At 41.0% G+C, this 25,740-nt stretch overlaps 1 protein-coding gene and 1 non-coding gene across 2 annotated transcripts in view; both read right to left on the bottom strand.

Annotated features, from left to right (window-relative positions):
- The window catches only part of LOC145404458 (bax inhibitor 1-like), a 30,883-nt gene extending 5,577 nt beyond the window's left edge, over nucleotides 1–25,306 (bottom strand). The window contains exons 1-4 of the mRNA XM_080275978.1: nucleotides 25,060–25,306; nucleotides 16,915–17,197; nucleotides 14,880–15,053; nucleotides 8,421–8,591 (exon numbers count right to left, since the gene is read on the bottom strand). Coding sequence (XP_080132104.1) covers nucleotides 8,421–8,591; nucleotides 14,880–15,053; nucleotides 16,915–17,197; nucleotides 25,060–25,109 — 678 coding nt within the window. The 5' untranslated portion in view covers nucleotides 25,110–25,306. The remainder of the gene's footprint in view (nucleotides 1–8,420; nucleotides 8,592–14,879; nucleotides 15,054–16,914; nucleotides 17,198–25,059) is intronic.
- LOC145404542 (5S ribosomal RNA) lies at nucleotides 1,363–1,481 on the bottom strand. Its single transcript, XR_013898199.1, has one exon. It is a non-coding gene; the product is annotated as a 5S ribosomal RNA (ribosomal RNA).
- Nucleotides 25,307–25,740: the final 434 nt, after the last annotated feature.

The raw sequence follows: 25,740 nt of genomic DNA, 5'->3' as shown, positions 1-25,740 counted from the left end.
CCTCATTGTGAAAAAGCTGGGAACCACTGTTCTAGAAGAATGGTCTTCCCGAGAAATATGGTTAATGAATGTATCAGGCATGGCACTGATGTGAAGGAAGTAACTGAGCTAACAAACATAAATGAAAGAAATCATGCTGGAAACCATACAGAAAACTGGTTGTAACCTTTTATAATTTAGCAGACATGGGAAATATTCCCCTGAGCTAGACTTTATTAGATCATATAGCCCTGCTAGGTGACAGGAGGGAGCTACCCCTCCTGGGATGGCAGCTACCTGACGTGGCTCGAACTCTCAACTCCCACCGTCCCGAGTTCAATGCTCTACCACTAAGCCACCCTGCCCCCTAATTTAGCAGTCAAAGAATGGCTCTGTTGCATGCTTCACATGTAGCTAATGATGATTAAGACCTGAGCAAATAAATATTTTACTGGTTGCAGAATGGAGTTAAGAATTTTACGGGGGACAAACACCTTCTCAAGTTTTGTATTTTCCTTTTCTTAAATCTAATTCAACCCTACTGCCCTCTGACTGTGCCCATCTGAGTTAGAATAAGAGTTTGAAATGCTACTTGTTGACCTAGAAGTGAAGCCAGTTATTTGACATTCTTATAAAAACCAGCAGCTGTGACACACATGTCTTGAAATTAGCAGCAGCAGTCCCTATATCAAGAACAGCTTCAATGGGCATTCTCATTATTATAAAGCATCCCTTAATTTCTTAGGCCTGGGGATGGCAATATATTCTTGAAATCTTCTAACAATTTTAATCAGTCGGGCTACATATTTGAAACTAGAGGGATTAGATAATTTTCAATATTCCTTTCAATGAAGGGGGTCCAATGTCAAGAAAATTATGTTGAGGTACAGTCGGCCTAAGAAGTGACGGCGGAGTATCCAGAAGTTTTCGGTCAGCGATAGTGCACATACTCTTCCTTATATATCCACGAGGTGAAACCTAATACGTAAAATTGTTACAAAAAACAATAAATCAATGCCAAAGTACCTGTATATTTCAAAATTGTAGGAAGCAGTTCGTTAGTTACGAGAACAGGAAATCCTAAACGGAAGTAATTGAAATTTCACAACTATCGCTCAGGGACAGTCAGGAATAATTTGTGGAGTTCAAGTCTAGTATGGTAACACGCAATAATTTTTTAGTAGCGTAAGACTGAACAAAAGGGAGCTTCAATAAACAATTAAAATTAATAATTATTATTTATAAAATAATTTCCATTATAATTCATTCATTGCCAGACGCCATGTATCCCAAACGGGGTGGCCAAGGGCTCAGAGTTAATTGTTTTACAGGGAGGGGCACTAATCCTCCACCAACCCCACTTGACACGTAGGGAGAACGTTATGCCAACAGCATCTGGTGTTCCCAGGCGGTCACCCATCCAAGTACTACCCAGACACAACGTTGCTTAACTTCGCTGATCGGACGGGAAGCGGTGTACTCAACGTGGTATGGCCATTATAATACTAGGGAATAATTTAAAGTCATTTATTTCCATTTCCAATGTCTCCATGGACGACGACAGAAAGCAGGAAGGCGGCACAAGCCAGTAAGCTATTTTAAATGTTTCGATCAACACGCCCGAAAGGAGATAACATTTACTTAAAGATATGATGTTATTACACTGCCTTTGGCCAGTTTTCTATCAAGAAAACTCTCTGGATTATTTAATATATGCCAGAGGGCAATCGGGGAGAGAAGTATAAAAAAACGAACCTCGAAACTTGCCTCGAGTCGGAGCTCCTTGGGGAATGCTAACTTTTGTCACAGTCTGATATCCTCAGTGCATAATTGATTAGCAAGAGTAATATAATGCAGAGGTTCATAAACAAATCAATGAGTTCAAAACTTCCGAATCTGCATTTTCTGTTCAGCAGGACACTATACAGTTTATTTTAAAAGACATATTAAGATTAAAAGATGGAGTAAAGAATGCCTGCTATTGCAGTGCAAGTGTTTATGAACTCATGTTTTGGTCCTGTTTATTGCCTAGTGTAAGAGAAAAAGGCAGAAACTGTCATACCTCCTTACAAGTAAAAATAATTTTGCATCAGTTGGGAATAAAGTTGCTAATTATAATTATTATTGGCGAGAGAAAGACGGAATAAAAGGCAGCATGGTCTTGCTGCTACCGCAGGTAGAGCATCATTACGAATAATAATTTCATTGTTATGACATCCTTATTGTTGCTGTATCATCACCATAGCATTTGAAAATAAGGCAGTGTATTGCAGTCACAAGAATTTTCCTTAACTGGTCTTCAAAACTTGAGCATCTGTATTTGAAATCCTGGGAAACAAATCAGGAATACGGAGTTATAGGCCTACTGCCCACCACGAGCGGAGTAATACATTTCATATTCATTCAAATCGGGAAAGGTAACTATACAAGTGTTAACTTCTAATATATCACTGCCTCCTGTTACTCATTTTACATAATTCTTAGCGTGATGTAATATATATTTTATTTGATATGACGTGATGAAGGCATTGAATGTTTACCTTATATTCACTTTCACTGAATGTATGGCAGTGCAGAGTGACCGAAGCAATCTGAAACTCTGCCATCACTTCTTGGGGCGACTGTACAAATATGAAGAATAAACCAATAAAAGACACCAATAAACTAAACTGTGTGTGTGTGTGTGTGTGGGGGGGAAGACCTCCAAACTTCCTTTGCTTGTTCATGAATGGCCCACTACAACAACTACAAACATAATAACACTAAATATCAGCTACCAAAACTTTAATCAAATTACCGGTACCATCTACATCCTTCCTGTACCATTCCTTTCCTTCTTCCCCTTTCCATGATCTTTCCTCCTCACCTGTAAATTTCAATCATTGTCTATGGCTCTGTACAGTACAATCAGTAACTATAGGCACAAGATGCTAGTATCAGTAGATCATATTATATGGGTGTAGCAAAGTGCAATATCAACATCATTAAACCTTATCAATCACTAGGGTAAGAAAAGTCCACAAAATAATAATCCCATGGCAGTATGATACCATGATCTGTCTACCCATATAAATCACCATTTTTCAAAAACATATATACCCCATATACTGTACCATTATATGCACTATCACACTGATCATTATGAACCAACTGAAATCAGCAATAATAATAAAAATATGAATAATACAGAATATAGACTATTTTCAGGTGCAAGGTACTACACAGGTATATTTAACTACAGTGCCCTAAATACTATCATTATTGACCCCTTACACTAGATATATATATATATATATATATATATATATACACACACAGTGGAATTTCGAATTTCGATGGGCATGAGTGCCTAAAAATCACCGCGAATTTCAGATCATCAAAATTTAAACTGAACTTCTCATGGGAAAATCTAGTTTGGGTCCGGGGCCTCTGAACCTTACTACGTAAAATCATGATTTTTTGCACACACCCCCTGTAAACTTTATGAACTACACTTGAGGTTAAGTTACTGTAGTTCTGCACTGTATTGCCATACTGTCGGCAAGTGTATATCGTCTTGTCAGCAAGTGTATACTTGGTGTATTTCTGCCCTATCCTGTATTGCCATTTCACCTTTGGCTGCGTCCATGTTTTGATGGGGAATTATCTGATGGCGAATTGACTTCATGATGAATTGTCTCGGAACCATATCTTTGTATGCTTCACATATGAATAAATGATGATGATTTTCAGTCCCTTCTTGACATGTCACATATTACGTTAGGCTCATACTTTTTCTTATAATTTTCCTTCACTTCTACCATTTTGGTTCACTTCAAAAATATTATCTTTGCTTGTTGTGGTTGAAGTCTGAGTCTGAGAGCATCAAAAAAAGCAATTTTGCATCGAAAAGTGAGGTAGGGAAAAAACTCCAAAACGCACTGAAATTCGAAGTCTAATTCTAAAATGTCAAAATTTGAAATTCCACTGTGTATATATATATATACACAGTACAAAGTACCCTAGTGTCCAACACGGTAATATTGTCGCCTGAGGGTCCCGTCTAGGATGAGAAACGTCTTGGACCAGCACAAGACCTCATAGAAAAAATTAATACTGTCACAAAATCTTCAAAAAGTGCCCCTAAAAACATCAACCTACACCTGTTTTGGCACCAAAACAAATTTCCTTGACTTGAAAATGTGTTTCTGAGCTTGCTATCTCCAGCTTAGTAGCCCAATTATCTCCAGCTTAGTAGCCTGAGGTAGATGGCAGTGCTTCGAGGGGTTAGCTGATGGTTTCCTAGGCACGGTTAGGTATGAGAGGCAATAACCTAGTACACGCTGAGTGCAACACGTGGTAAGTGTGTCCACGGGACCAAGATGTTCTGGTGAGGGAGACAAAGGCAAGTTCTGCCTGCTCATCGTGTGACCAGATGCCAATAATTTATTGAACAATAACGCAACCACGTACTCTCCAGGGCACGGCAACTGTGTTGGACCGGGTGAGACCGTCATAGCTGTATTCTCCTCAGATTTGGGCCGTTATGAACCGTTCCGTATTGGATGTACGCAACTGTACTGCAGCAATATATTGGATTTTTATTTATGGTCTCCATCTTGGATGCGAAACGTCTCGGACATGAGGGTACTGTGATTATATATACAGTATATATATATATATACATATACATATATATACAGGCAGTCCCCAACTAACGAAAATAATTGGATCTTAAAGGTCTTTCGTAGGTAGTTTTATTTTATAGGTCCATCTCTCATTAATACTCCCTCTCCCTCCCTTCCTCCCTCTCCAAACCAACCCTAAACCCATAATTACTAAGAATACAAAGTTCTTTCACTCTACCCCATCTCCATTATACTCCATACCTACTAGTGTGCTATGCCCTCTCTCTTTCTCTCCAAACCAACCCTAATCCCATAATTATGGAGGTCACAAAGTTATTTCCCTCTACCCCATCGCCTTCCTACACCATACCTACGTCTGTGCTATCCTCTCTCTCTCTTTCTCTCACATTAAAGATCATTATTGTCTCCACTCCTCTACTTATCCACTACTCTTCCCTGAACTGCAATTATCACCTCACCTCTTTGTCTGTCTTCATCTGACCCTTCCTTGGTATGACTGACCCACCACACACACACACACACACACACACACACACACACACACACCATACACAATTTTTTTCGTATCTGCGAATTTTTCGTATCTATGGATTTCTCTTAAGTTGATCCTTCATAAGTAGGGGACTGACTATCGGAAAAAGTCTGGTTTTGCAGGGGGAAGTCCGGATGTCGCTTTTATCGGAATTTTGTTTTTTCAGAATGGCTTGGGCCCCAATTAGTCCGTTATAGTGAGATCTCACTGAATATCAAATTGCCGACGGACATGGACGCCAATGGAACTGTCTGCGCATACAGGGGCTGACATACATGGACGTCACTGGCATGGGGTGGGTTAAGGCACTCCAATCAGATTGAGCCTCTGCAGGTGGGGTGGTTGGGACTTACTGCTCATGTAATGCCACTCAGGAATGAGTGAGGCTGGTCACTCGCAACTTAAATGTCAGGACCAACTTGCCTAGCCCTGGGCTCCTATGCTCCTCATGAAAAAAAAAAAAAAAAAAAAAAAAAAAAAAAAAAACTGCAGTAACTAACAGCCTTACTTTCTGGTGTCTGATTTGTCTCTAGTAATTATGATTAACACACACAGTTTTACTGTAGGCTGTAGCACCAGCTGATTAGGGTGGTACTCCCAAAGGGAATGGGAATGCTAGTGATAGGTAGAGCTGGAGCTCCTGTTTTACTAGTTAAAAGAATATCTGACCATTCCCCTTTGCTGACCTTTTCAGTGTGACACTAACATGGAACGCAGACCAGCATACCCTTCCAAACACTTTCATCTATCTCATACAGTAATCTACATGCACTTTATATAATCACACAATGTACCCCACTATGTCACAGGGGTTGACATCAGCAATGGCATGCAGCCAGAAAACTTTGCCCCCGCAGACTAGTGGCTGAATTATTGAGAGAAGGGGTGACAGGTTTCTCCAGCATAGTTTTGGGGATTGAGATGGGATGCAGCTCGGATCTGTGCAAGTGGGTATGGGGAACTGCAGTTTCAGGCTACTGCTTTTGCTCAAAAGAGAGGGGCCCAAACCAGGGAGTAGCACCTCAGAAGACTGCCTTATCAGTGGATGTATAATGGCAAGGTGGCTACAATGCAGAGGCGCACTTGGAGGGTTTCCCTGTACCTGTCCTGGCAGGGTGCCCGGGGGCCACTGCCACAGCCACTGGTCATGGATGCTGCTTGGGATCCCAGATCCCATGCTTGGACTTGGGACTGTGCAGGTGGGTGGGGCCTGCGGTCTGTCTCTCCCCATTAATTTTTTTCCTATCAACTATGACAAAAAAGGAGAAAATTCAAAGCAAGTCTGCGGAAACTAAATCACCCAAGGGGACCGCACTGACATCATGGAATGTGGAAAGTTTAAGAGGTAGAGCAGGAGATGTGTTCGAGGCGATAAGTAGGAGGTGACTGGACGTTGGCTGTGTGTGGGAGGCTAAATATAGGGGAGGATCAGCCAGAATGACTGCCGGGAGAGACTGTCAGTACAAGATATTTTGGCAGGGTAAGGCAGATGGATAAGGTGGTGATGGTGTGTTTGTTAAGGAGAAATGCGTGGAATATGTCGTGAATGTATGGTAATTAGAGTGAGTGAAAAGATAACAGTAGTGATAGTTTTGTTCGGTGGAGTCACATTTTCATTTATATCAGCATATGCTCCACAGGCTGGCTTGGATGAAGCAGAGAAAGCTAGATTCTGGGATGACTTAATACATGTGTTAATGATATGGACGATGATGAAACTGTAGTTTTGGAAGGAGACTTACATGGTCATGTAGGTGAAGCAGCATTGGGGATGTGCATATGGTACAAGAAATGAGGAAGGGGAAAGGATACTTAGAGTTTGGGGAGGCAATGAATGTGATTGTGTACAACACACATTTTAGGAAAAAAGAGAGTAGGTTGATTATGTACAAGTCTGCAGCAGGAATGTTTTGGGAGCGGCCATGCTCTCCCTACAGCAAATGCAGTATTTACCAAGACATCCCTTTTCCGAAACTTCATAGGAAAGGATAGTTAAGGACCAATTAGAGACCATATTACTCACCAACTCTTCTTTTTGCGAATGAAAGCATCCCCAGGTCTGCACGTGGTCGCAACGATGAGTAAGAATGTGAAGATGAGTAGCTTTTGGTGCCTGAAGCAGGAAGTCTTCATTTGTGTGAATGCAGCCCCAACTTTGACTTTGCTCTCAACGTGATAATTTCTCCACTACTACATAAACTAGACACATGACATCCAAGGCATGCCCTATCGCACTATAACTTGGCTCTTGTTTGGCGAGCCACAGCTCGCAAATGCGAGTATTTTTTTCCTTCGGCGAACAAATTTTACATGCAAGTCGCCATTTGACGAGGAAAAAATACATCCACTTCAAAACCCAGTAAACTACAAAATAAGTAAATCTCACTAAATGAACAAAAACGCACATTGTGATCGATTATAAAGTCTTTCCTTGTCGCCATTGTGAATGTTTAAAACCTCACAATATGATTCCAATCATCATAATGTGTAAGTAAATAAATAAATATATTTATTGCTTGTAAAATATTTCGCCTCGTAGTCAGTTTGGTTACTAATAATTTCTTTGGCTCGTAAAGCTGATGCCTTAGGAGCCAAATGGCTTGCAACCATTGGCAGTTAGCAAGAGCCCTGTATAAGTGGGCCCTTTTCAAGTATCCTTGGGCAGAGGCTTGGTAGGAGTGGATATGTCAAGGGGTCCGCGTGAGACAGGAATGGAATCGGACGAGGTGGTTTCAGAAAATATTATTCAGCACCTGGCTAAGTCACAGAGAAAACTGAGGTATGCTTGCATAGGGTGGCAAAAGTCTCTCCTTATCCTTTGGAGAGGAAATCAAATGGCAGTCAGTTCAAACTGTGGTGGGATTGCATTTGCAGCTTCTCCCATCACCCGGCAGTCTCCATCCACCCTTTTTGCGGCGGCCTATGCCATCACCCAGCAAGTAGGGCTAAACAGATGAAGTCATGGGTAACAACCAAAACTATGATCTAAATAATTTCACAAATGCTGTACGTGATGATATGTGAAATTTAATGAATTCTATGGACACTGCCTGTAACAAAACAGGAATTCCTTATTTCTACAGCTGCTACCTGTACAGAAACAACACAATTATTAGTTTTAAAAACTACTCATAAACAATATAACACAAACAAACAAAAAAAAGTCCTGGATAGCATATCAAAACGAATGGAGTGGGGAGGGGGTTAACTTTGCTCATATACCTACAAACTAGCCTATGCACAGATGAAGGATAAAATACCGGTAGACACCACAAACTTACCCGATCTGTGAGGATAATGAGGAGGCGCTTGAAAACACTGACAAAGTCAATGAAAAGCTCAACGCTGTGCATAATGTAGTCCTTGTCACCACGTCGTGCTTTCTCTGTGATGTTCTGAGTGTCAAAGATGATGAATCCACACATCACAGCAAGACCCAGGTATAAATTCACCTGTGAGAGAAAAGAATCAATGCCTGAAATGAAAAGATACAACTGGATGAAATTCCACAGGACTTAAAGCTATAGCTGCCCTTCTGCAATCCAAAATCCGCTTATCATGGGATGGGAGACAGTATTACTGCAGCCAAAAAAAAAAAAAAAAAAAAAAAAAAAAAAACAGTGCCACTTCGTGAAGGAATGCCACTCCAGCACACAGTTGGCATTATTCCCAAAATATGAGTGAAGTAAGGGTTTGAAAACAGATAGCTTTGGGGTAAACCCAGTCAGCCCTATTATTATCTGTTATATAACACCAACAGATCATAATCCTTGCATCTCTTCCTACTTACGGTAAGAGCAAGAAGAGAAAATTTAAGAAAATGGGAGACCTATCAACAGCATGGCCAGTGAAGTGTGAGACAAACATTCACATCTCTTCAAACTTATCTCCAAGATACCCTAGAATAATGGAGTAAAAATATCATCCTAACCCGCCTGTCATAGGCCTGCCCCCGTTTTTTTTTTTTTTTTTTTTTTTTTTTCTCGTTAATGTTGATTTATAAACTATTTTTAGACAATATGTTTTATAATAGGTGGATTCAACATTGTCACTTGGGGTATGGATTCTCACCCATCAGACAAGGTACAAAACAGTGTGGACAACTAGGAGATTCAACAAAGAATATTTCGTGTTTGACCACTGAACTATCATCTAACCTATCATGGAATACATAATAATTTTAAATATATATTAATAATTATGAAAACTTTAGAGAGTACATATTTCATGCACTGATGAAAACCATGACATCAATAAATCATGTACAGTATTTAAAATCAGGCCGATCAAGAAAACGTTTTGAAAATACAAAGGAATTTCTAAATAAATGGAAAATGAGAGAAAATAAAAGAGCTCAACAACCAGAACAGTAGCTAAAATGACATAAGGAGGGGCCATTGAAATGGCTATCCTGATCACATCATCGACTGATAAATCATATGTTTATCATCATCATCATCCAATCCTACATCACTCCCTGAGAAGCACAGGAGCCCAGGGCTAGGCAAGTTGGTCCTGACATTTAAGATGAGAGTGACCAGCCTCACTCATCCCCGAGTGGCATTACGTGAGCAATATACCCCAACCATCCCTTGGATATAAACCTTCACCAGCACAATCCAACTGGAGCGCCGTAATTACTAAACCACCAGGAGCAAAAATTTGATTATATGGTTACCACCCAGTGTAGTAAATGGTTTCCTGGTGTACAGGAAACCATTTGGCTTGTCATTCAGTGTAGTCACCCACAGGCAGAAGGAAGAGGAAATAATGAAGGAAAGGAAGACAGAAGAGGGATAAGCATGAGGAATGAATGAAGAAAAAAAAAGACAGAAGACGACGGAAGGAAAGAAGGATGGAGGAGAGGAATGGACAGACACCTGAGAGCATCAATACGTCGAGTGAGTGGATGGTGAGCGCCCCAACCTGCCACAAATCATCTGTTTACATTGGGATTATTCAAGGGATAATGCTTTGAAAATACAAAGGAATTTCTAAATAAATGTTGGAAAATAAGAGAGATGAAAATAACGGAGCTCAGAAACCAGAGAAGTAAATAAAATGACCAAAACAGGGGCCTTTGAACTGGCTATCCCAATTGCATCATCGATCGATAAATCATTTGTTTACATCTGGGCTATTCAAGGGAAAACACTTTGAAAATACAAAGGAATTTCTATATGTTGGAAAATAAGAGAACAAAGTAAAGGAGATTGGCAACCAAAGCAATAACAAAAACGACATAAAAATGGGCCACTCAAAAGGCTATTGATTGCATTCCCCACCAAAACATCAACGATTCTCCGTCATAACAATTTGCACCTTGGACGACTCTACGTCATTCACACATTATTATCATGCATGACAGATGTTTATTTAATTGTCCTGGGACCATTTGATGGTGGGATTGTATACCATACAGCTGCTTCTTCTCTACTGAGTTTGCATTCGAGTCGGAGACGGCATTCTTCAGTGACCTTGACTGGGTTCAAGCGAGACGGCACTGGTTTCAGGCTTAGCTTAGCTTCGTTTAAAGCTGTTAGGCCATTTATATTGGCTTTAAACTTTTATTTGGACTCATTTGGGTGGGTTTAGGACTTGGTTGGGGAGGAAACTCAAGGCTCAAAAAGGCATCCCTATACTTTCCACGTTAAATCTTCCCCGAGTTAAGATACCCTACCTGGCGATGGGTTTTTACTTAACTGCATCCTTAAACCAGGGTATGCCTGTACATATAATAATTATACTGTATGTCATATATATATATTGTGGTAGGTGGGGGCGCTCACCATCCACTCACTCGATGTAGTGCTGCTCTCGTGTGTCTGCCCTTTCCTCTCGTCCATCCCTCTTTCCTTCCATCTTCTTCTGTCTTCCTTTCATTCATTCTTTCCTTGTCCTTCTGCCTATGGGCAACTTTACACTCCCTCTTCTGTCTTTCTTTCCTTCATTCTTTTCTCTTCCTTCTGCCTGTGGGAGACTCTACACTAAGTGACAAGCCAAATGGTTTCCTGTACACCAGGAAACCATTTACTACACTGGGTGGTAACCATATAACCAAATTTTGGCGCCTGATGGTTTAGTGGGTAATTATTGCGCTCCAATCGGACTGAGCCGGTGAAGGTTTATATCCAAGGGATGGTTGGGGTTGACTGCTCGTGTAATGCCACTCAGGGATGAGTGAGGCTGGTCACTCCCATCTTATATGCCGGGACCAACTGCCTGACCTCGGGCTCCTACGCTCCTCATGGGGCAATGTAGGATTGGATGATAGATAGATAGGTAGATATATATATATATACAGTATATATTGATATTGTACATAAAAAAAAAAAAAAAGTGTTTTCTACTGCCACACTATTTATCCAATAGTCAATCCCTTCAAATCCTTAGCCTTTGCTATCAACTTCCAAACCTCACCCTTTTTTATTATAGTGACCGACTTCCTTGGCCTAAAATGACTCTTCCCTCCTTTAAGCTCACATACCTGAATACACATTTAACCAACCTATTTAGGTGGTAGGTGCTGGCAACCATCATCCACTCACTTGAGCTGCCTACCTCTTTCCTGCCCTTTATTACTCTATTCCTTTCCCTTTCTCATTCTATCTCTGTGTCTGCCCTCCTCTCATCCTACCTATCTCTTTCCTTCCAGTTGCTTTATACTTCCATTCTTTCACTTCAGGTGGCTCTACACTGTGCAACAAGCCTAACAGTTTTCAGCAACCCAGGATGCCATTTACAATGCTGGGTGATAACCATGTTAACCAAATAATGAGGGGAAGTAGATGCAGCTATGGTGCTCCTTGTATCAGCTGGTAGGAATTCCACCACTGGCCACCAACATGTATCAACTAGTTGGAACCCCACACAGCTGATCACCAATATTATGTATCAGCCTAGGCGTGGCTGCACTGTTCCAAGCAGGTTATCAATGATGTAATGTTCTGCCTGGTCGAAGTCACTTCCGGCTGACACCTCTCCACCAATGTCTCTCTCACACACAGGAGATGGTGGGAATTGGTGCAGATCTTGTTGAAGGAATGGTAGGTAGGTAGCATGTGCAGGTGACAGAAAACTGAGCAGATTTCTCTCTCTTTATTGGCCACAGAAAGATACTACTGCAACACAGAGAGAGCTCGGAGTAATACGTCTCTCTCGTTTGAATAAGTGCATTCTGCTCAAGCTGGCCAGCTTTCTCGCTGGGAGTGGGCCTAGGTCAGCATAAATACAGAGGTACCAAACTCCACAGACAACTGGGATTTATATATGAAATGAAGTATCACAACTCTACCATGCACATTATACACCTCATTAAAGTAGTATTAGTTACATTAAAGTATACCAACACGGTAAATGTTTCCCCAAGACTTTAAACATATATACCGTATGGGGTGGACATAAACAAATCGCCTCCATGTCGCCCTGTTTCCCACCATTTCACTGCCCTGCTCCCAACTCACACCCCCCTCCCTCATACCTCTCCACTCCATCCCTCCATCTCATCCTCGGCCTCCCCCTCCCTCTCCCCCCCCTCCACCTCACTCACATACACTCTCCTAGTCAGTCTATCACCCTCCATCCTCTCCACATGGCCAAACCACCTCAGTGTGTTCCTCCTAATGCTTCCTATCACATCCACATCCACACCACAATGCTCCTTTATATCCTCATTTGTCAGCCTGTCTCTCCATGTGACTCCACAGGCTCCTCTTAAATAACTCATTTCCACTGCTCTTACTCCTGACTAGTGTCCTTCCAACAACGTCCAAGCTTCACTTCCATATGTTAGAGTTGGTATCACAATACTGTCATGTATTAACTTTTTCACTTCCATGCTTACTTCCCTGTTTCTTATCACTGCTTTCAAGGAACCAGCAACCCTTCTTCCTTGTTGTACCCTTTCAAGCACTTCACCCTCCAAACTTCCATCCTTACTCATCACACTCCCCAAGTACTTAAATGTACTGAACTCACATTTCCAATTTCCTCACCATCCAACCTCACTGTACATTCACTGACTCCTGTTAACTGCATGAAATCACATATGCTGCACTTCAATGTAGTACTATCAGCCACAAGAAAACACTAGTTCACTGAACAGGACAACACTGCAGGGGCGGTTGCTTGCCTGTGGTTGATGGGTCTGCTTGGCCAGACAGACTAGGCTTGGTCAACAACCACCACCACCCTATTTACATCCCTTCTCTTTTATATGACCACAGCACCTAAGTACACACTCTCTTCTACCCTAGCTACTGACAAATTGCCTTATTCCACATTTTGCAAATCACAAATTTCTTATTTCCTCCACACACACCATACAGATTTACAATCATGTCATACTAAAGTTCAAAATCCATACAGAAATGAGGATTCTAACACATCCCCATGCAATTCTCTTAAGCACCAAACATCTCCTACATTCCAACACAATGAACCACTGACTCCAATCACCCAGAAGTATGCTTACTTCTATCATCATGATTCTTTACAGCAGTTCAGTTTTTAGTCCATGTATGTATGTACTGTACTACATATAGGCTACTGAAGCAGCGGGCTTGCACAAGTCTGACATGACTACGATAAATACCACTTGTAAACACTTCCATAATCCTTCCCTTTTCACCTATTCATATACTTTTTCTTGATTCATAAATGCCATGATCTCAACCTTTCCTCTCACATTCTTCCTCTGTGACCTATCTTACTGCAAATTTCTGCTCCAAACATGCCCTACCACTCCTAAAATCACCCTGTTCATCATTAACAATGAGACATTCTTTATCTTCTCAACAGTTATTCTTCCACATAACTTTCTTAAAACAATCAGCAGACTTATCCAACAATAATTTTTGCACTTACTTTGAATCACCTTTACTGTTGTGTATGGGCAACACATCATAAATTCTGGAGTACATATGCATACACAGTATGTTGAAGACTGACACTGATACAGGTGTGAAACTACTTTTGGCTAATCCATGAGCACCTATAATCTGTACTTCATGGATAGCAACTGAAAAGACATTAAATTATAGTGAATTCTATTAACATGCAATTTAATAAGAAAGTCTGTCTAATCAGGGCACGAATTAACTAAGAGTTAATATCCAACAACAACAACGAAGTACAGTAATCACTCTAATATCCGGACGCCCAATATCCGAACATCCCCACTACCCGGACATAATCGTCCTGGGATCCAATATTCCCAAAATGGTCCGAAAACCCCCAAAAATAAAAAAATAAAACGATTTTTTCCCGCCCGTTTCATACTGTACTTTTTTCCATACTATACTTACCTCATTTCACTCTTTAATGTCCTTTATTGGTGTGAATAGGGTGTTAGGAGCTATGCATGTGCAGTAGGAAGGTGTTTTTCTGAGTTAGGCTAGGTTAGGGTCCATAAGTACCAGAATGTTTATTAATGTATGAACATACTTCTAAACCCTCATTTTATGTTTCTTTGGCATTTATTTCAGTCATTTATGTGCCTTATTGGTGTGATTTGGGTCTTAAATACGTGCTATGCATGTCCAGAGGGAGTTGTATAGGTGTTTCTCTGAGTTAGGGTTCATAAGCACAAGTCCATAAGCTGGGGCCCAATATCCGGACCTACCTATGGCTCTATTACGTCGGATATTGGAGTGATTACTGTACCTCAGTATACAAGTAAGCCATCAGATGGTAAAATGTCAAGGGTCATGGGACTGTTAAATGAAGAGTGCCTTGCTCACCTGGAAGATGAGGCGTGATCCAAAGAAGATGTTCAGCATGGAAAGCCAGAAGATTGTTGCAAGGGCTGACAGCAGGCTGCCTCCTAAGTAGAGGAAGTGGCCTCTGGGAGCAAACAGAGCAGACAGAGAGAAGCATGCAAACACCACACTTGTTCCCAGCAGTGCCTGCATAATCTGTAAAATGAGGTAATAGAACTGCATTAGTGTACATTAGCTAGAGTTACTGAAGTGCTCAGTCAATATAAAGTAAAACTTAATCATCATATCATCCCACTTTTTATTCTTGCCTATAAAATGGGCTGAGAGAATGTGCAAAAGAACTAAACATTATCATTATGATCCCTAAAAAATATAAGTGATGGTGATGACAAGAAATTAAACAAGCCCAAAAATGTGTTGTCGTCTGTCATCATGCCTATATGTAGCTACTGGATTTTGTTAAAGATCTAAAGTAAAAACACCACAAATTTTATTATACATTGTAATGTTAACCTATAATCTACTTCAGGTGTTTTTATGCTATTCTGCAAAATAAAAAGATCATGTTTGTGAAGTCTACGAAATTAATAATTACTGTATACCGCACAACTCGACATCACAACTACATGGTCATATGGCAACAAATCTAAAAATGTTTAAAAACCTGCATTCAAGAACAAAATCAACCCAAAATACTGATTTTTAAGAAAACAAATACCTAATGGATTTGCATTCACTAAACACTAGCTTATATTTTCCATTAAATGCAATTTTTTATATTGTTATATCCAATAATTTATGTAACTCAATGGATTTTCTTACATCTTTTGAAAGTAAGGTAATTTCCTCAAACTTAATTATCTGGGCAACATGGCCTTTGAGGAAAATTAAATGGGTCTGCTACAGGGCATTTGATGTTTGCTGTTACTGTCAGTCTTCCCTGTCTGCCCTGCTCCTATATTGCTATTCAACCACCGAAGTTGAATTTCTCCCTCATTTTCCTCAACAAATTTCACTTTATTGTCTGAAATTTTGGATTTTTTTTTTTTCCCTTCACATCTAATGGAAGGTCAAATAAGTCTGAGTACTAAAAGGAAAACAAATGTATTGACTATACTGCCTGATGTTTGTCATCACCTGTTACAATGATGCACTTCACCTAACCCTATTTTTCCCCACTGAAAGTTGTGTGTGCCTACATACACTGTTTCTCCAGCTACAGAGTTCTCCAAAAACCTAACTCCCAAGGTAGATTATATACTGAATGTGGACCAGAGAACTGCACAATGTTTATGAGAGAATAAGAATGGAAAAAAAACAGGGGGAGGGGGAAATGATACAGCAGAGAAATACATGGGTGATCTGATGATGTGAGGAAGTAATGAGGTATGACATAATCACTGATGATTATTCTGCTGTAGCCACCCCATGGCAAACATTTAACAAAGCACAACAGTTCTAGAAATTAGAAAAACAAAGGCTGTTCATTTAAACACATTCAGCAGTCCTGTTGCTGCAGAAGGCGGAATTTCCGGCACGTCAAACTCTAACTGAGGTGTGACTTACAGTAGTATGTGTTCAAAGAGTTACATTTTAGTTTCTTTTATTCCAAGTGCTACACTTTAGTTTATTATATTTCAAGTGTTACATTTCAGTTTAATTGATTATAAAGTGAAATAAATACTGTAAGTGCAGACCTTTATGTAATTAAATGACTGTTGTACCCCTCCAAGTATGCAATCTTCTATCCTAACCTATCCTATGATTTTCATCCAATTGTTTTTGTTTGCTTTTATTGCTTTATAAATGCTTCTTTAGTGTTAAACAAGTAATCACATAATCTGCAATTATTTGGGAGGGAGTAATATAAGTTTTTTTGCTACTAGAGTACAGTATTTCTAACTAGTAGGAAAATTCGGTCAAATTACCCTGGAGCCCCATAAGGTTTGACTTATGAAGGGTTTATATATATATATATATATATATATATTACTGTATTTATCAAATCAGCTACATTTCAAATTCACACTAATCATCTCTCAGTACAGGTACTAACCAGTGTTGGGTTGACCATGACCGCCATATCAAGGAGAGGACCCAGGTTGCATCCAGTAAGGAAGGCAAAGGCACCAAGGAGAGAAAGCCGTTTTATCTGGTTCTTGCCATCATATGGTGTTGCCATGAGCCAAATGAGGCAACCCAGTGCCCCCAGACTAGTCATCAGACCTGCTCCAATTAGGGTGCTGAACATGTGTACATACCCTCCGGCTGCAGCTGCAATTGTTGCCAATGTGAATGTGGCATACACATTTTTCAGGTGCTGCCTCACATTTGGCTCCCTAAATAAAGAATAAAATAATCAACAACCAAGCTTCAAGGTTAGAATAACAATATCAGTGCATAATCTATGCTGCAGTAAGTTACATCTGTGTTAACCTACCTTTACAACAAAATGAAAAAGTTTCCTTTATTCCAGCTGATGCTCCGCAGAAACCTAATTTTATAATTATATAATCTGTGTCCGCACTTCTATTAAGGTACACTAGCCTAATCAGTCAACACACAATATCAGGTCAATGGAACTTAGTCTATATATATATAAAAATCATAATAGACCAGCTGATATCCCATCAGTCCTACAATCTTCAGCCAGTGACAGTGGGGTGGAATTTGAAAACCATGGAAAATGTGATGTTAGTGACAAAATTAGATAAAATCTCCAATTTCTCTATCCACTACCAGACGCCTCACTCCCGTAAGGGGTGGTCACAAACAAATCACCTCCATGTTGCCCTGCCCCCCACCATTTCACTGCCCTCCCCCAGCTCACACCCTCCTCTCTCTTATACCTCTCCACTCCATCCCTCCATCTCATCCTCAGTCTTCCCCTCCTCCTCCCCTCCACCTCACTCACATACACTCTCTTTGTTAGTCTTTCGCTCTCCAGCCTCTCCTCATGGCCACACCACCTCAGTGTATTTCTTCTAATTCTTTCTATTTCATCCACGTCCACACCACAACGTTCCTTCACTTCCTCACTCGTCAGTCTGCCTTTCCATGTAACACCACATGCTCCTTTCAAATAAATCATTTCCACTGCTCTCACTCTTGACTTGTGTACGTCCAGCAGGTCCAAGCTTCACTTCCATACGTTAGAGTTGGTATCACACACCACAACGTTCCTTCACTTCCTCACTTGTCAGTCTGCCTTTCCATGTAACACCACATGCTCCTTTCAAATAAATCATTTCCACTGCTCTCACTCTTGACTTGTGCACGTCCAGCAGGTCCAAGCTTCACTTCCATACGTTAGAGTTGGAATCACAATACAGTACTATCGTGCAGCAACATTTCACCTCAATGCTCACTTCCCTATTTCTTATCACTACTTTCAAAGTACCTGCAAACCTTTCTCCCTTGTTGCACCTTTTGATGCACTTCATCCTCCAAACTTCCATCCTTACTCAACACAATACCCAAGTACAGTACTTAAATGCACTCACATTTTCCATTTCGTCATCATCCAACCTCATGGTACATGCAGTGACTTCATTTCTCTCGAAGACCATACCTTTACTCTTCCCTACATTCACCCTTAGATTCTGTTTCTTACACACTCTCCCAAACCCATTCACTAAGCCTTGCAGTTCCCCTTTGTCTTCACTTAAACACAGTATCATCTGCAAACAACAGTACAGGACCAGGAGTGGTGGCGTCTTCATCGTGGGTCTACCCCCCACAGGCTGTCGAAGAGAAGAGGAGGACAGCATGGGAGCCAAACCACTGCAAACCCCTCCGGCCCCTCATGGGGCTCAAGTACCTGGGAGTGGCTTCGGGTGCCTGGGCAAGTACCACATCTCCCAACACAACACACACAACAACACCATTTTTTCTACACTGAGAAATGAAATGCCGGCTGTCATTTCTCGATGACTTCTTCTAGTCGGGAATATTGAGAGCAATCCAGGACCCACCAAAAAAATACATATGTCCAACATGCTCACAACTTATCACGTCAAGCCGACAAAAAAAGGGTTCAGTTCAGTGCAATTCCTGCCAGAACTGGACCCATTACACCTGCACAACACTTGCATCCAGAAAACATTACATAAACACCTGGGCCTGCTCCTTATGCTCCTTCCCCCCACCCACTAACCCTCCCACCAATCTACTCCTACTTCCTTCACACCTCCACAGCCAAACCCACCGATCCTTCCCACACCATCCAGTCCCCCAACTCCTACCATTCCAACCCATCCTACTCCACCTCAACCCTTACCTTCATCACAACCTCCTCCTACCCCTTCCCCTCCACCCACACCACCTCCCCCAAGTGCTGCAGCAGCCAACACACGTCGCACACACAACATAAACATCCTTCAGTCAAACATAGATGGCATAAACATCAAAAAACAAGAACTCACACAATTCATCAAACAACAGAACATACACACTGCCATCTTACAAGAAACAAAACTACACAGAGCACAGAAAACACCAACATTTCATAACTTCACCACCATTCGACAAGACGGGGCCGACGGCATGGCAGTGAACTCATCACCCTGGTACACAAATCTTATCAACTTTGCAGATACCTGTGCACACACACAGTTAATTCTCCCCCCACATGACACAAAAGAAATACAATCAATTAAAATACGCACTGGTAACAAATCACACATAACAATCGCTAACACATACATTTCCCCCCAATCGTCCCCCACCTACATCAAGAAACCAAAGTCCTCAAAGTCAAGGATCACCTAGACATGAGAGGCACCCAGTTTCTTGCTGCAGCCTCCACAAACCCACAACATCCACTATATTACATGGCAGCACATCCACCCACACCAAGGAACATCAAAACAACACCCAGCACAGGATACCATACACAAATACACTGTCATCTCTCTCCCCTTGCCCACCTCAGACCAGCTTCCAGAAGCATATTCACACTCAGATCACTCGCCGCTCCATTCAGTCACTTAAAGACAACACACAGTTGCATGCATGGCCTCATGACATCCACCATTCTAAATCATATCTCCCTCGTGACGACAGGGTCCACCTGGCCAGGCTGAGATGTGGGCACCATCCAGCCCTCTTCAGCTACCAGAAGAGGCTGGATGACTCCATCACTGATGCCTGTCCAGGATGCAACACAGCACCCCATACTGTTAAGCACATTATGGAAGACTGCATTACACACAATCACCTATGCCAACAACACAACATACACTGTTTGAGAGCTCTGTGGGAAAGCCCGGTCTCAGCCATGACCTTCCTAAGGGACTTGGGGATGTTCGGCCAGACTGCCTAGGGAACAGCTACTACTACTACAACAGTACAGGAAGTTTCCAAATGCTGCCCTCTCTCATTAAGGCTGCTCCAATATCCACTGCCCTCTTGTACCTCTTTTAAAACCCCATCCATATAAAGGCTGAACAACCAAGGAGACATGACATACCCGTTTCAATCCAACATTCAGATAGAAAAATTCACTTGGTTCACTATCTACATACACTGCAGCCTTAGCACCGTCACACATACGGCACTCATCACGGGATGCAACAACTTCCCATTTAGCTACTCCATATATTTTTAATTTTTTCCACATAACTTGTTTATCCACAGTGTCATGTGCTTTTTCCAAATCCATGAACGCTCATACAGCTTCATTCCCTTCTCTAGAAACTTTTCCACTAAAGACCTAAAGATGAAAATCTGAACTAAAACCTCCCTGTTCTCCTCCATATAATTCTTCTTATTTCCTTAACTGTCAATAGGTACACTACCATATACCATACTGTACTTTTCCTATTACACTAAGAAGACAAATGCCCCTAGGAATTACCACACACTTCTTTTTCCCGTTTTCCTTAGTAGGGGTGAATACTGCAATTATAGGGTACCTGACTTCCAATCCTCCAGGACTCTACCTTCCTCCCAGGCCAATTTGCACATCCAAGCTACTAGTTACTATCTCTCCCCCATGCTTCAGCATTCCACCGCACACTCCATCAATTCCAATTTATAAAATAAGGAAACCTCAAACTTAGAAAGTGCATAACAACTTTTTCTTCATGGAAATTACCAATAATGACATCTGACAACTCGATATGTATGCTAGTTTTTAGATGTGAGGGTAAATTAGGAAAAAATAAAAATCTTTTATATACTCCAACAATACCTCGTGGTAGCTATACAGTACAGTATGGTATATGGCTATTAAAGGACAAAGGGATATCTGAATGATGTGTTTCATGTGTTTTAGTAACTACCTAATGTCCCTTGTTAAACTGGAGGGAAAAGGACCTTAACTATGAATGCAAACAGAGCAGCAGCAGGAGCAGCCATCTCATTATTGTCCTCTCACTGCGAGTATCTATCGTTTACATAGCTACTGCACTTATGGGTTACTCTACCAATTCATAACACCTACATTTAAATTTTTATTCTTGCTATCTCATACTACTATAGCTACCAGTACTACTATACACTCAGTATATGGATGAGCCCTCATGGTGATGCGATTAGTGACAGGTATTAATCCCTAAAAGACAGGCATCAGAATGGTGTGACACACTCAAGACGGGCATAATCCGCGGTGCGATATGGTGGGGGGGGTGACCGCATAGCCTATGCACATCCCCGTCTTTTTGGCCATAGTACACTCAAACAGCATATGTGGAAACCAGTCTTTTAGGGGTTAAAGCTCAAAAAGTTTCTTCAGAACGAAATATTATCATCAGGTAAAAGCAGGAATAAAATACAGTATAAACTCCGAATGACAATAAGTCTGTGGGTTGTTAAGCACCTCTAGTCAAGCCGGAAGTTTTGGCTGTGCACCTCAACTGAAAATATTATCTTCAGAATCTTTTGTTTCCCCCTCCTTCCATCATATACACACGCACCTATGTGTTGCAACTGTACAAGTTTCGGTAAAGAACTGTCCAACATCTTAAAACTATAAACCCCAAGTCACACATTGCATCACAAATTACTGTACAATGGCTAATACCGGTACAATAATCCCTCGATTATCCGGACGTCCATTATTTGAACAATGCATTACCCGGATGCTGTGATCTGGCTATTCAAAACCATTATTTGTAGCTACGTTTTTTCCATTTTATCTGGACAAAATGCCTGCGTCCAAGTGGAAAGTATGGCCACGTAAACATATTCACCCAGCTGCAGCATTTTTTTCATATCACTGTAGGGTATGGCCCTGCAGTGATGACTGCTTGTCTGTGGTTGATGTGTCTGCTTGACCGTGGTCATTCCTTGGCTATGGTTTATAGGTCTGCCTGACCAGATAGAGTAGTGTTAAACAACTGGAACAAGTGTTGTCTGATGTACTGTGGTGGACTTTTACAACTGCTTTCAAAGTTAGGTTATGTATGAAGGGAGGCCAGGGGAGCTGTCCATTATCCAGACGGATCCACTTTCAGGACATGCCTCTGGCTTGATTACATTGGATAATCGAGGGATTACTGTATACACCTTCCATACTCATAAAACAGCATACTGTATATATATATATATATATATATATACACCGGTATATATTCTTACAGTTTTCTGCAAGGTGGTTCCTCTTTCTTGCACAACGGATATTAACCAATCATGAAATACAGTATCTATCTATCATCCAATCCTACATTGCCCCATGAGGAGCATAGGAGCCCGGGGCTAGGCAGTTGGTCCTGACATTTAAGATGAGAGTGACCAGCCTCACTCATCCCTGAGTGGCATTACACGAGCAATCAACCTCAAGCACCCCTTGGATATAAACTTTCACCGGCTCAATTCGATTGGAGCGCAATAATTACCCACTAAACCACCAGGCGCCAAAATTTGGTTATATGGTTACCACCCAGCATAGTAAATGGTTTCCTGGTGTACAGGAAACCATTTGGCTTGTCACTCAGTGTAGTGTCACCCACAGGCAGAAGGAAAAGAATGAAGGAATGAAAGACAGAAGAGGGAGTACAGAGTTGTCCATAGGCAGAAGGACAAGGAAAGAATGAACGAAAGGAAGACAGAAGAGGATGGAAGGAAAGAGGGATGGAGGAAAGGAAAGGGCAGACACCCAAGAGCAGCATTACATCAAGTGAGTGGGTGGTGAGCGCTCCCAGCAATACGGTAAACTCTTACTTATCCAGCATAATTCAGCCAAGCCCTATGCTGGTTAAAGCAAAATGCCGGATATTGCACAGGACCCTCATCGGCTCGATATTCAGCGTCGAGCCGGATATTGCATTACTATCCATCTCAAACCTCTATCCTAAAAACGTTCCCTTGAGTAAAAGATGAAAACTGAGCATAAAATACAATAAAATAATGATACACTACAGTAATACAGTGCCGGATGGTTACGGTTAATGAGTCAATTGATACGGTTTATGAGTCAGTATATAAGAGAGGGGGGTGTGAGCTTGGAAGCAGGGCAGTGAAATGGTGGGGGACAGGGCGATGTGGAGGTGATTTGTTTGTGGCCACCCCGAATGGGATTGAGGCGTCTGGCAATAGATAGATAGATGATACACCTTAACACCACATACTGCACAGAACCACCAGTTACGTCCCGTTTCAGCACCGGATATTGAATAATTTCACCAGATGTTGCTTAACAGAGCCGAGACAGCAGCGCCAGATAGTGCAACAATGAATAACTGGGAGTTTACTGTATATACTAGTACCGGTACTGATATGAACTTTGTGTAAAAGTTTCAAGTTTCAAGGCTGTGAAATGATGTCAATCTATCCCTCCCATTTTACTTCATTAATTAGCTACCATACTTAATATAGGTAAGTCTGTCATCAAGGTGCCATACTCAGCACCTCTATTACCTATCTATCTATCTATTGCCCGACGCCCTAATACCGCAAAGGGTGGCCACAGACAAAACACCTCCAAGTCGCTCTGTCACCCACCATTTGACTACCCACACCACAGTAACCTTAATCATCGAAGTTCCATATTCATTTCAGCCAACAGACTAATATAGACCTATAATGACACTTTTAATTCCTTAACTTACAGATGTACTGGCATTTCAACTGCTTACTGTTCCAATCTTTTGAATTTATTAAAAATCTGTAACTGAGAAGGACTAATGCAGACTATATCTAACCTCTTCTGACACGAAAATCTTGTCTAAGCTTAGTAAAATCATATGGGTATAGAAAGAAAATTAGTGCAGCATTGGACCGATGGGCCCCTCCCCGTAAAACAACTAATTCAAAGACAAACAGTCACCTCTTATGGGATTATGGCGTCTGGCTATGGCTAGATAGATAGGACTGATAGGGATAACTGACAAACACATCAGAAATACTCAACAGAAGCCACAACTGGAATTCACATTTGTTGAAAAACTTTCTGCATATCTCACCATTTCCAGACTGATTTTTTATGCCAATTTGATTCAAATTAACTCCCTTCCCTCCTTGGAGTCAATTATCCCCTTTGGAAGGTTATTAATACGAGCGGCATCCATAATAAATGTCATGGAGGCGTTAGTAATTGATAAATAGAAAACACTTTAAAACACTTGCATTCTAGCTGGGGCTTCCACTACTGTAATTATTTTGCATCTGACATGCATGAGAACAGTAGCTAAATGGTACATATGGTACACTACACAATAATCTAATTTCCAATCCTATTAATGCTTTATTTTCCTTATTTCATTTACTTAAAACTGTGATAATACTGATACACAATGGAGAACACTGAAGACCAGGAAAACGTATAGCGTTATGGCTTAATAGTGAAATATGGGTGTTCCCTACGCCTACCACAAAATTAATGACATCCACAAAATAGAAAGCTTAAATTGCCCTTCTTGTACAGATGTATCTAAATTATGATACAGAACTGATCTACTGTATAGTCTCTGAAACCGCCCTAATAGGTAAAAGTGCTTCCTTGACACCAAAATCACTACCAGAAAAGTAGCTGACCTTCGTTATATTTTCTGTTCACCGATAATAATAATATACGACGACTAACATAACTTGCAACATGGAATACACGATATACCATAAACATGATGACACTATCAGGAAGTGATATAAGAATATTCTTATCAGAAGCCTGCCAAGAATCCGACCCGTTCCATTTTTGCTTCCATCAACATATACTTTAAATGAACTAAAAACAACACCAGTAACAAGTGCAGGCACTTACAAATTTTCTGTAAAGCTACGGGTAAATCTCTGAAGGTTGATACCCTCCATGACGGCTGTGACAGGTGGCAGAAGAAACTGTGTACCTCAGGCTCACACGTCCCTCGAACTTCAAGGCAAATGGCGACCTCAACAACTACCCTTCCGAAATATCAACAACGATAAAAGTCTTTGTTCAGTTTGCTTTGCCTGAACACCACTGATAACGTCTCGCTCTAAATAACTGTACAACTGGGAATCCAAATCACGAATGACAGGAACTCGCAGCCTCGTTGTATGTAAAATATTAATAGGAAGTTGCATCAGGCATCTCATCGACGTCAACAATGTCCGAATGTTCTAGGTTCGACCCTGGCTCGCCATCAACTAAAGAAAAAAAATCTACTTTTCTCACCATGGTCTGGAATTTATGGCAATTTTATTAAGCTTTAACTAAGTACTTTGCCGTTCATATGCTGAAACATCAATAACTGCAATGAAGATGTAGTAATATTGTTGCGCCATAACCGAACACTGTAAAAACTGTGAGTCATATACAATACGCTGAATACACTACGTGGCCGTAAGAGCGCGGGCTTTTTCAAACTGATATTAGCTTTAATTTTTGTTTGATCACGTTAATCAGACGGACATTTCCCTGTATAACAGTTTTCCAGGGTTAGCATAATGAACATTTAACAAG

The sequence above is a fragment of the Coenobita brevimanus genome, chromosome 63 (genome assembly GCF_032717465.1).
Source record: "Coenobita brevimanus isolate Jiangsu-jjx chromosome 63, ASM3271746v2, whole genome shotgun sequence".
NCBI classification, from domain to species: domain Eukaryota; kingdom Metazoa; phylum Arthropoda; class Malacostraca; order Decapoda; family Coenobitidae; genus Coenobita; species Coenobita brevimanus.
The sequence above is the reverse complement of the archived record's forward strand: the minus strand, read 5'-3'. Positions and strand labels throughout refer to the sequence as shown.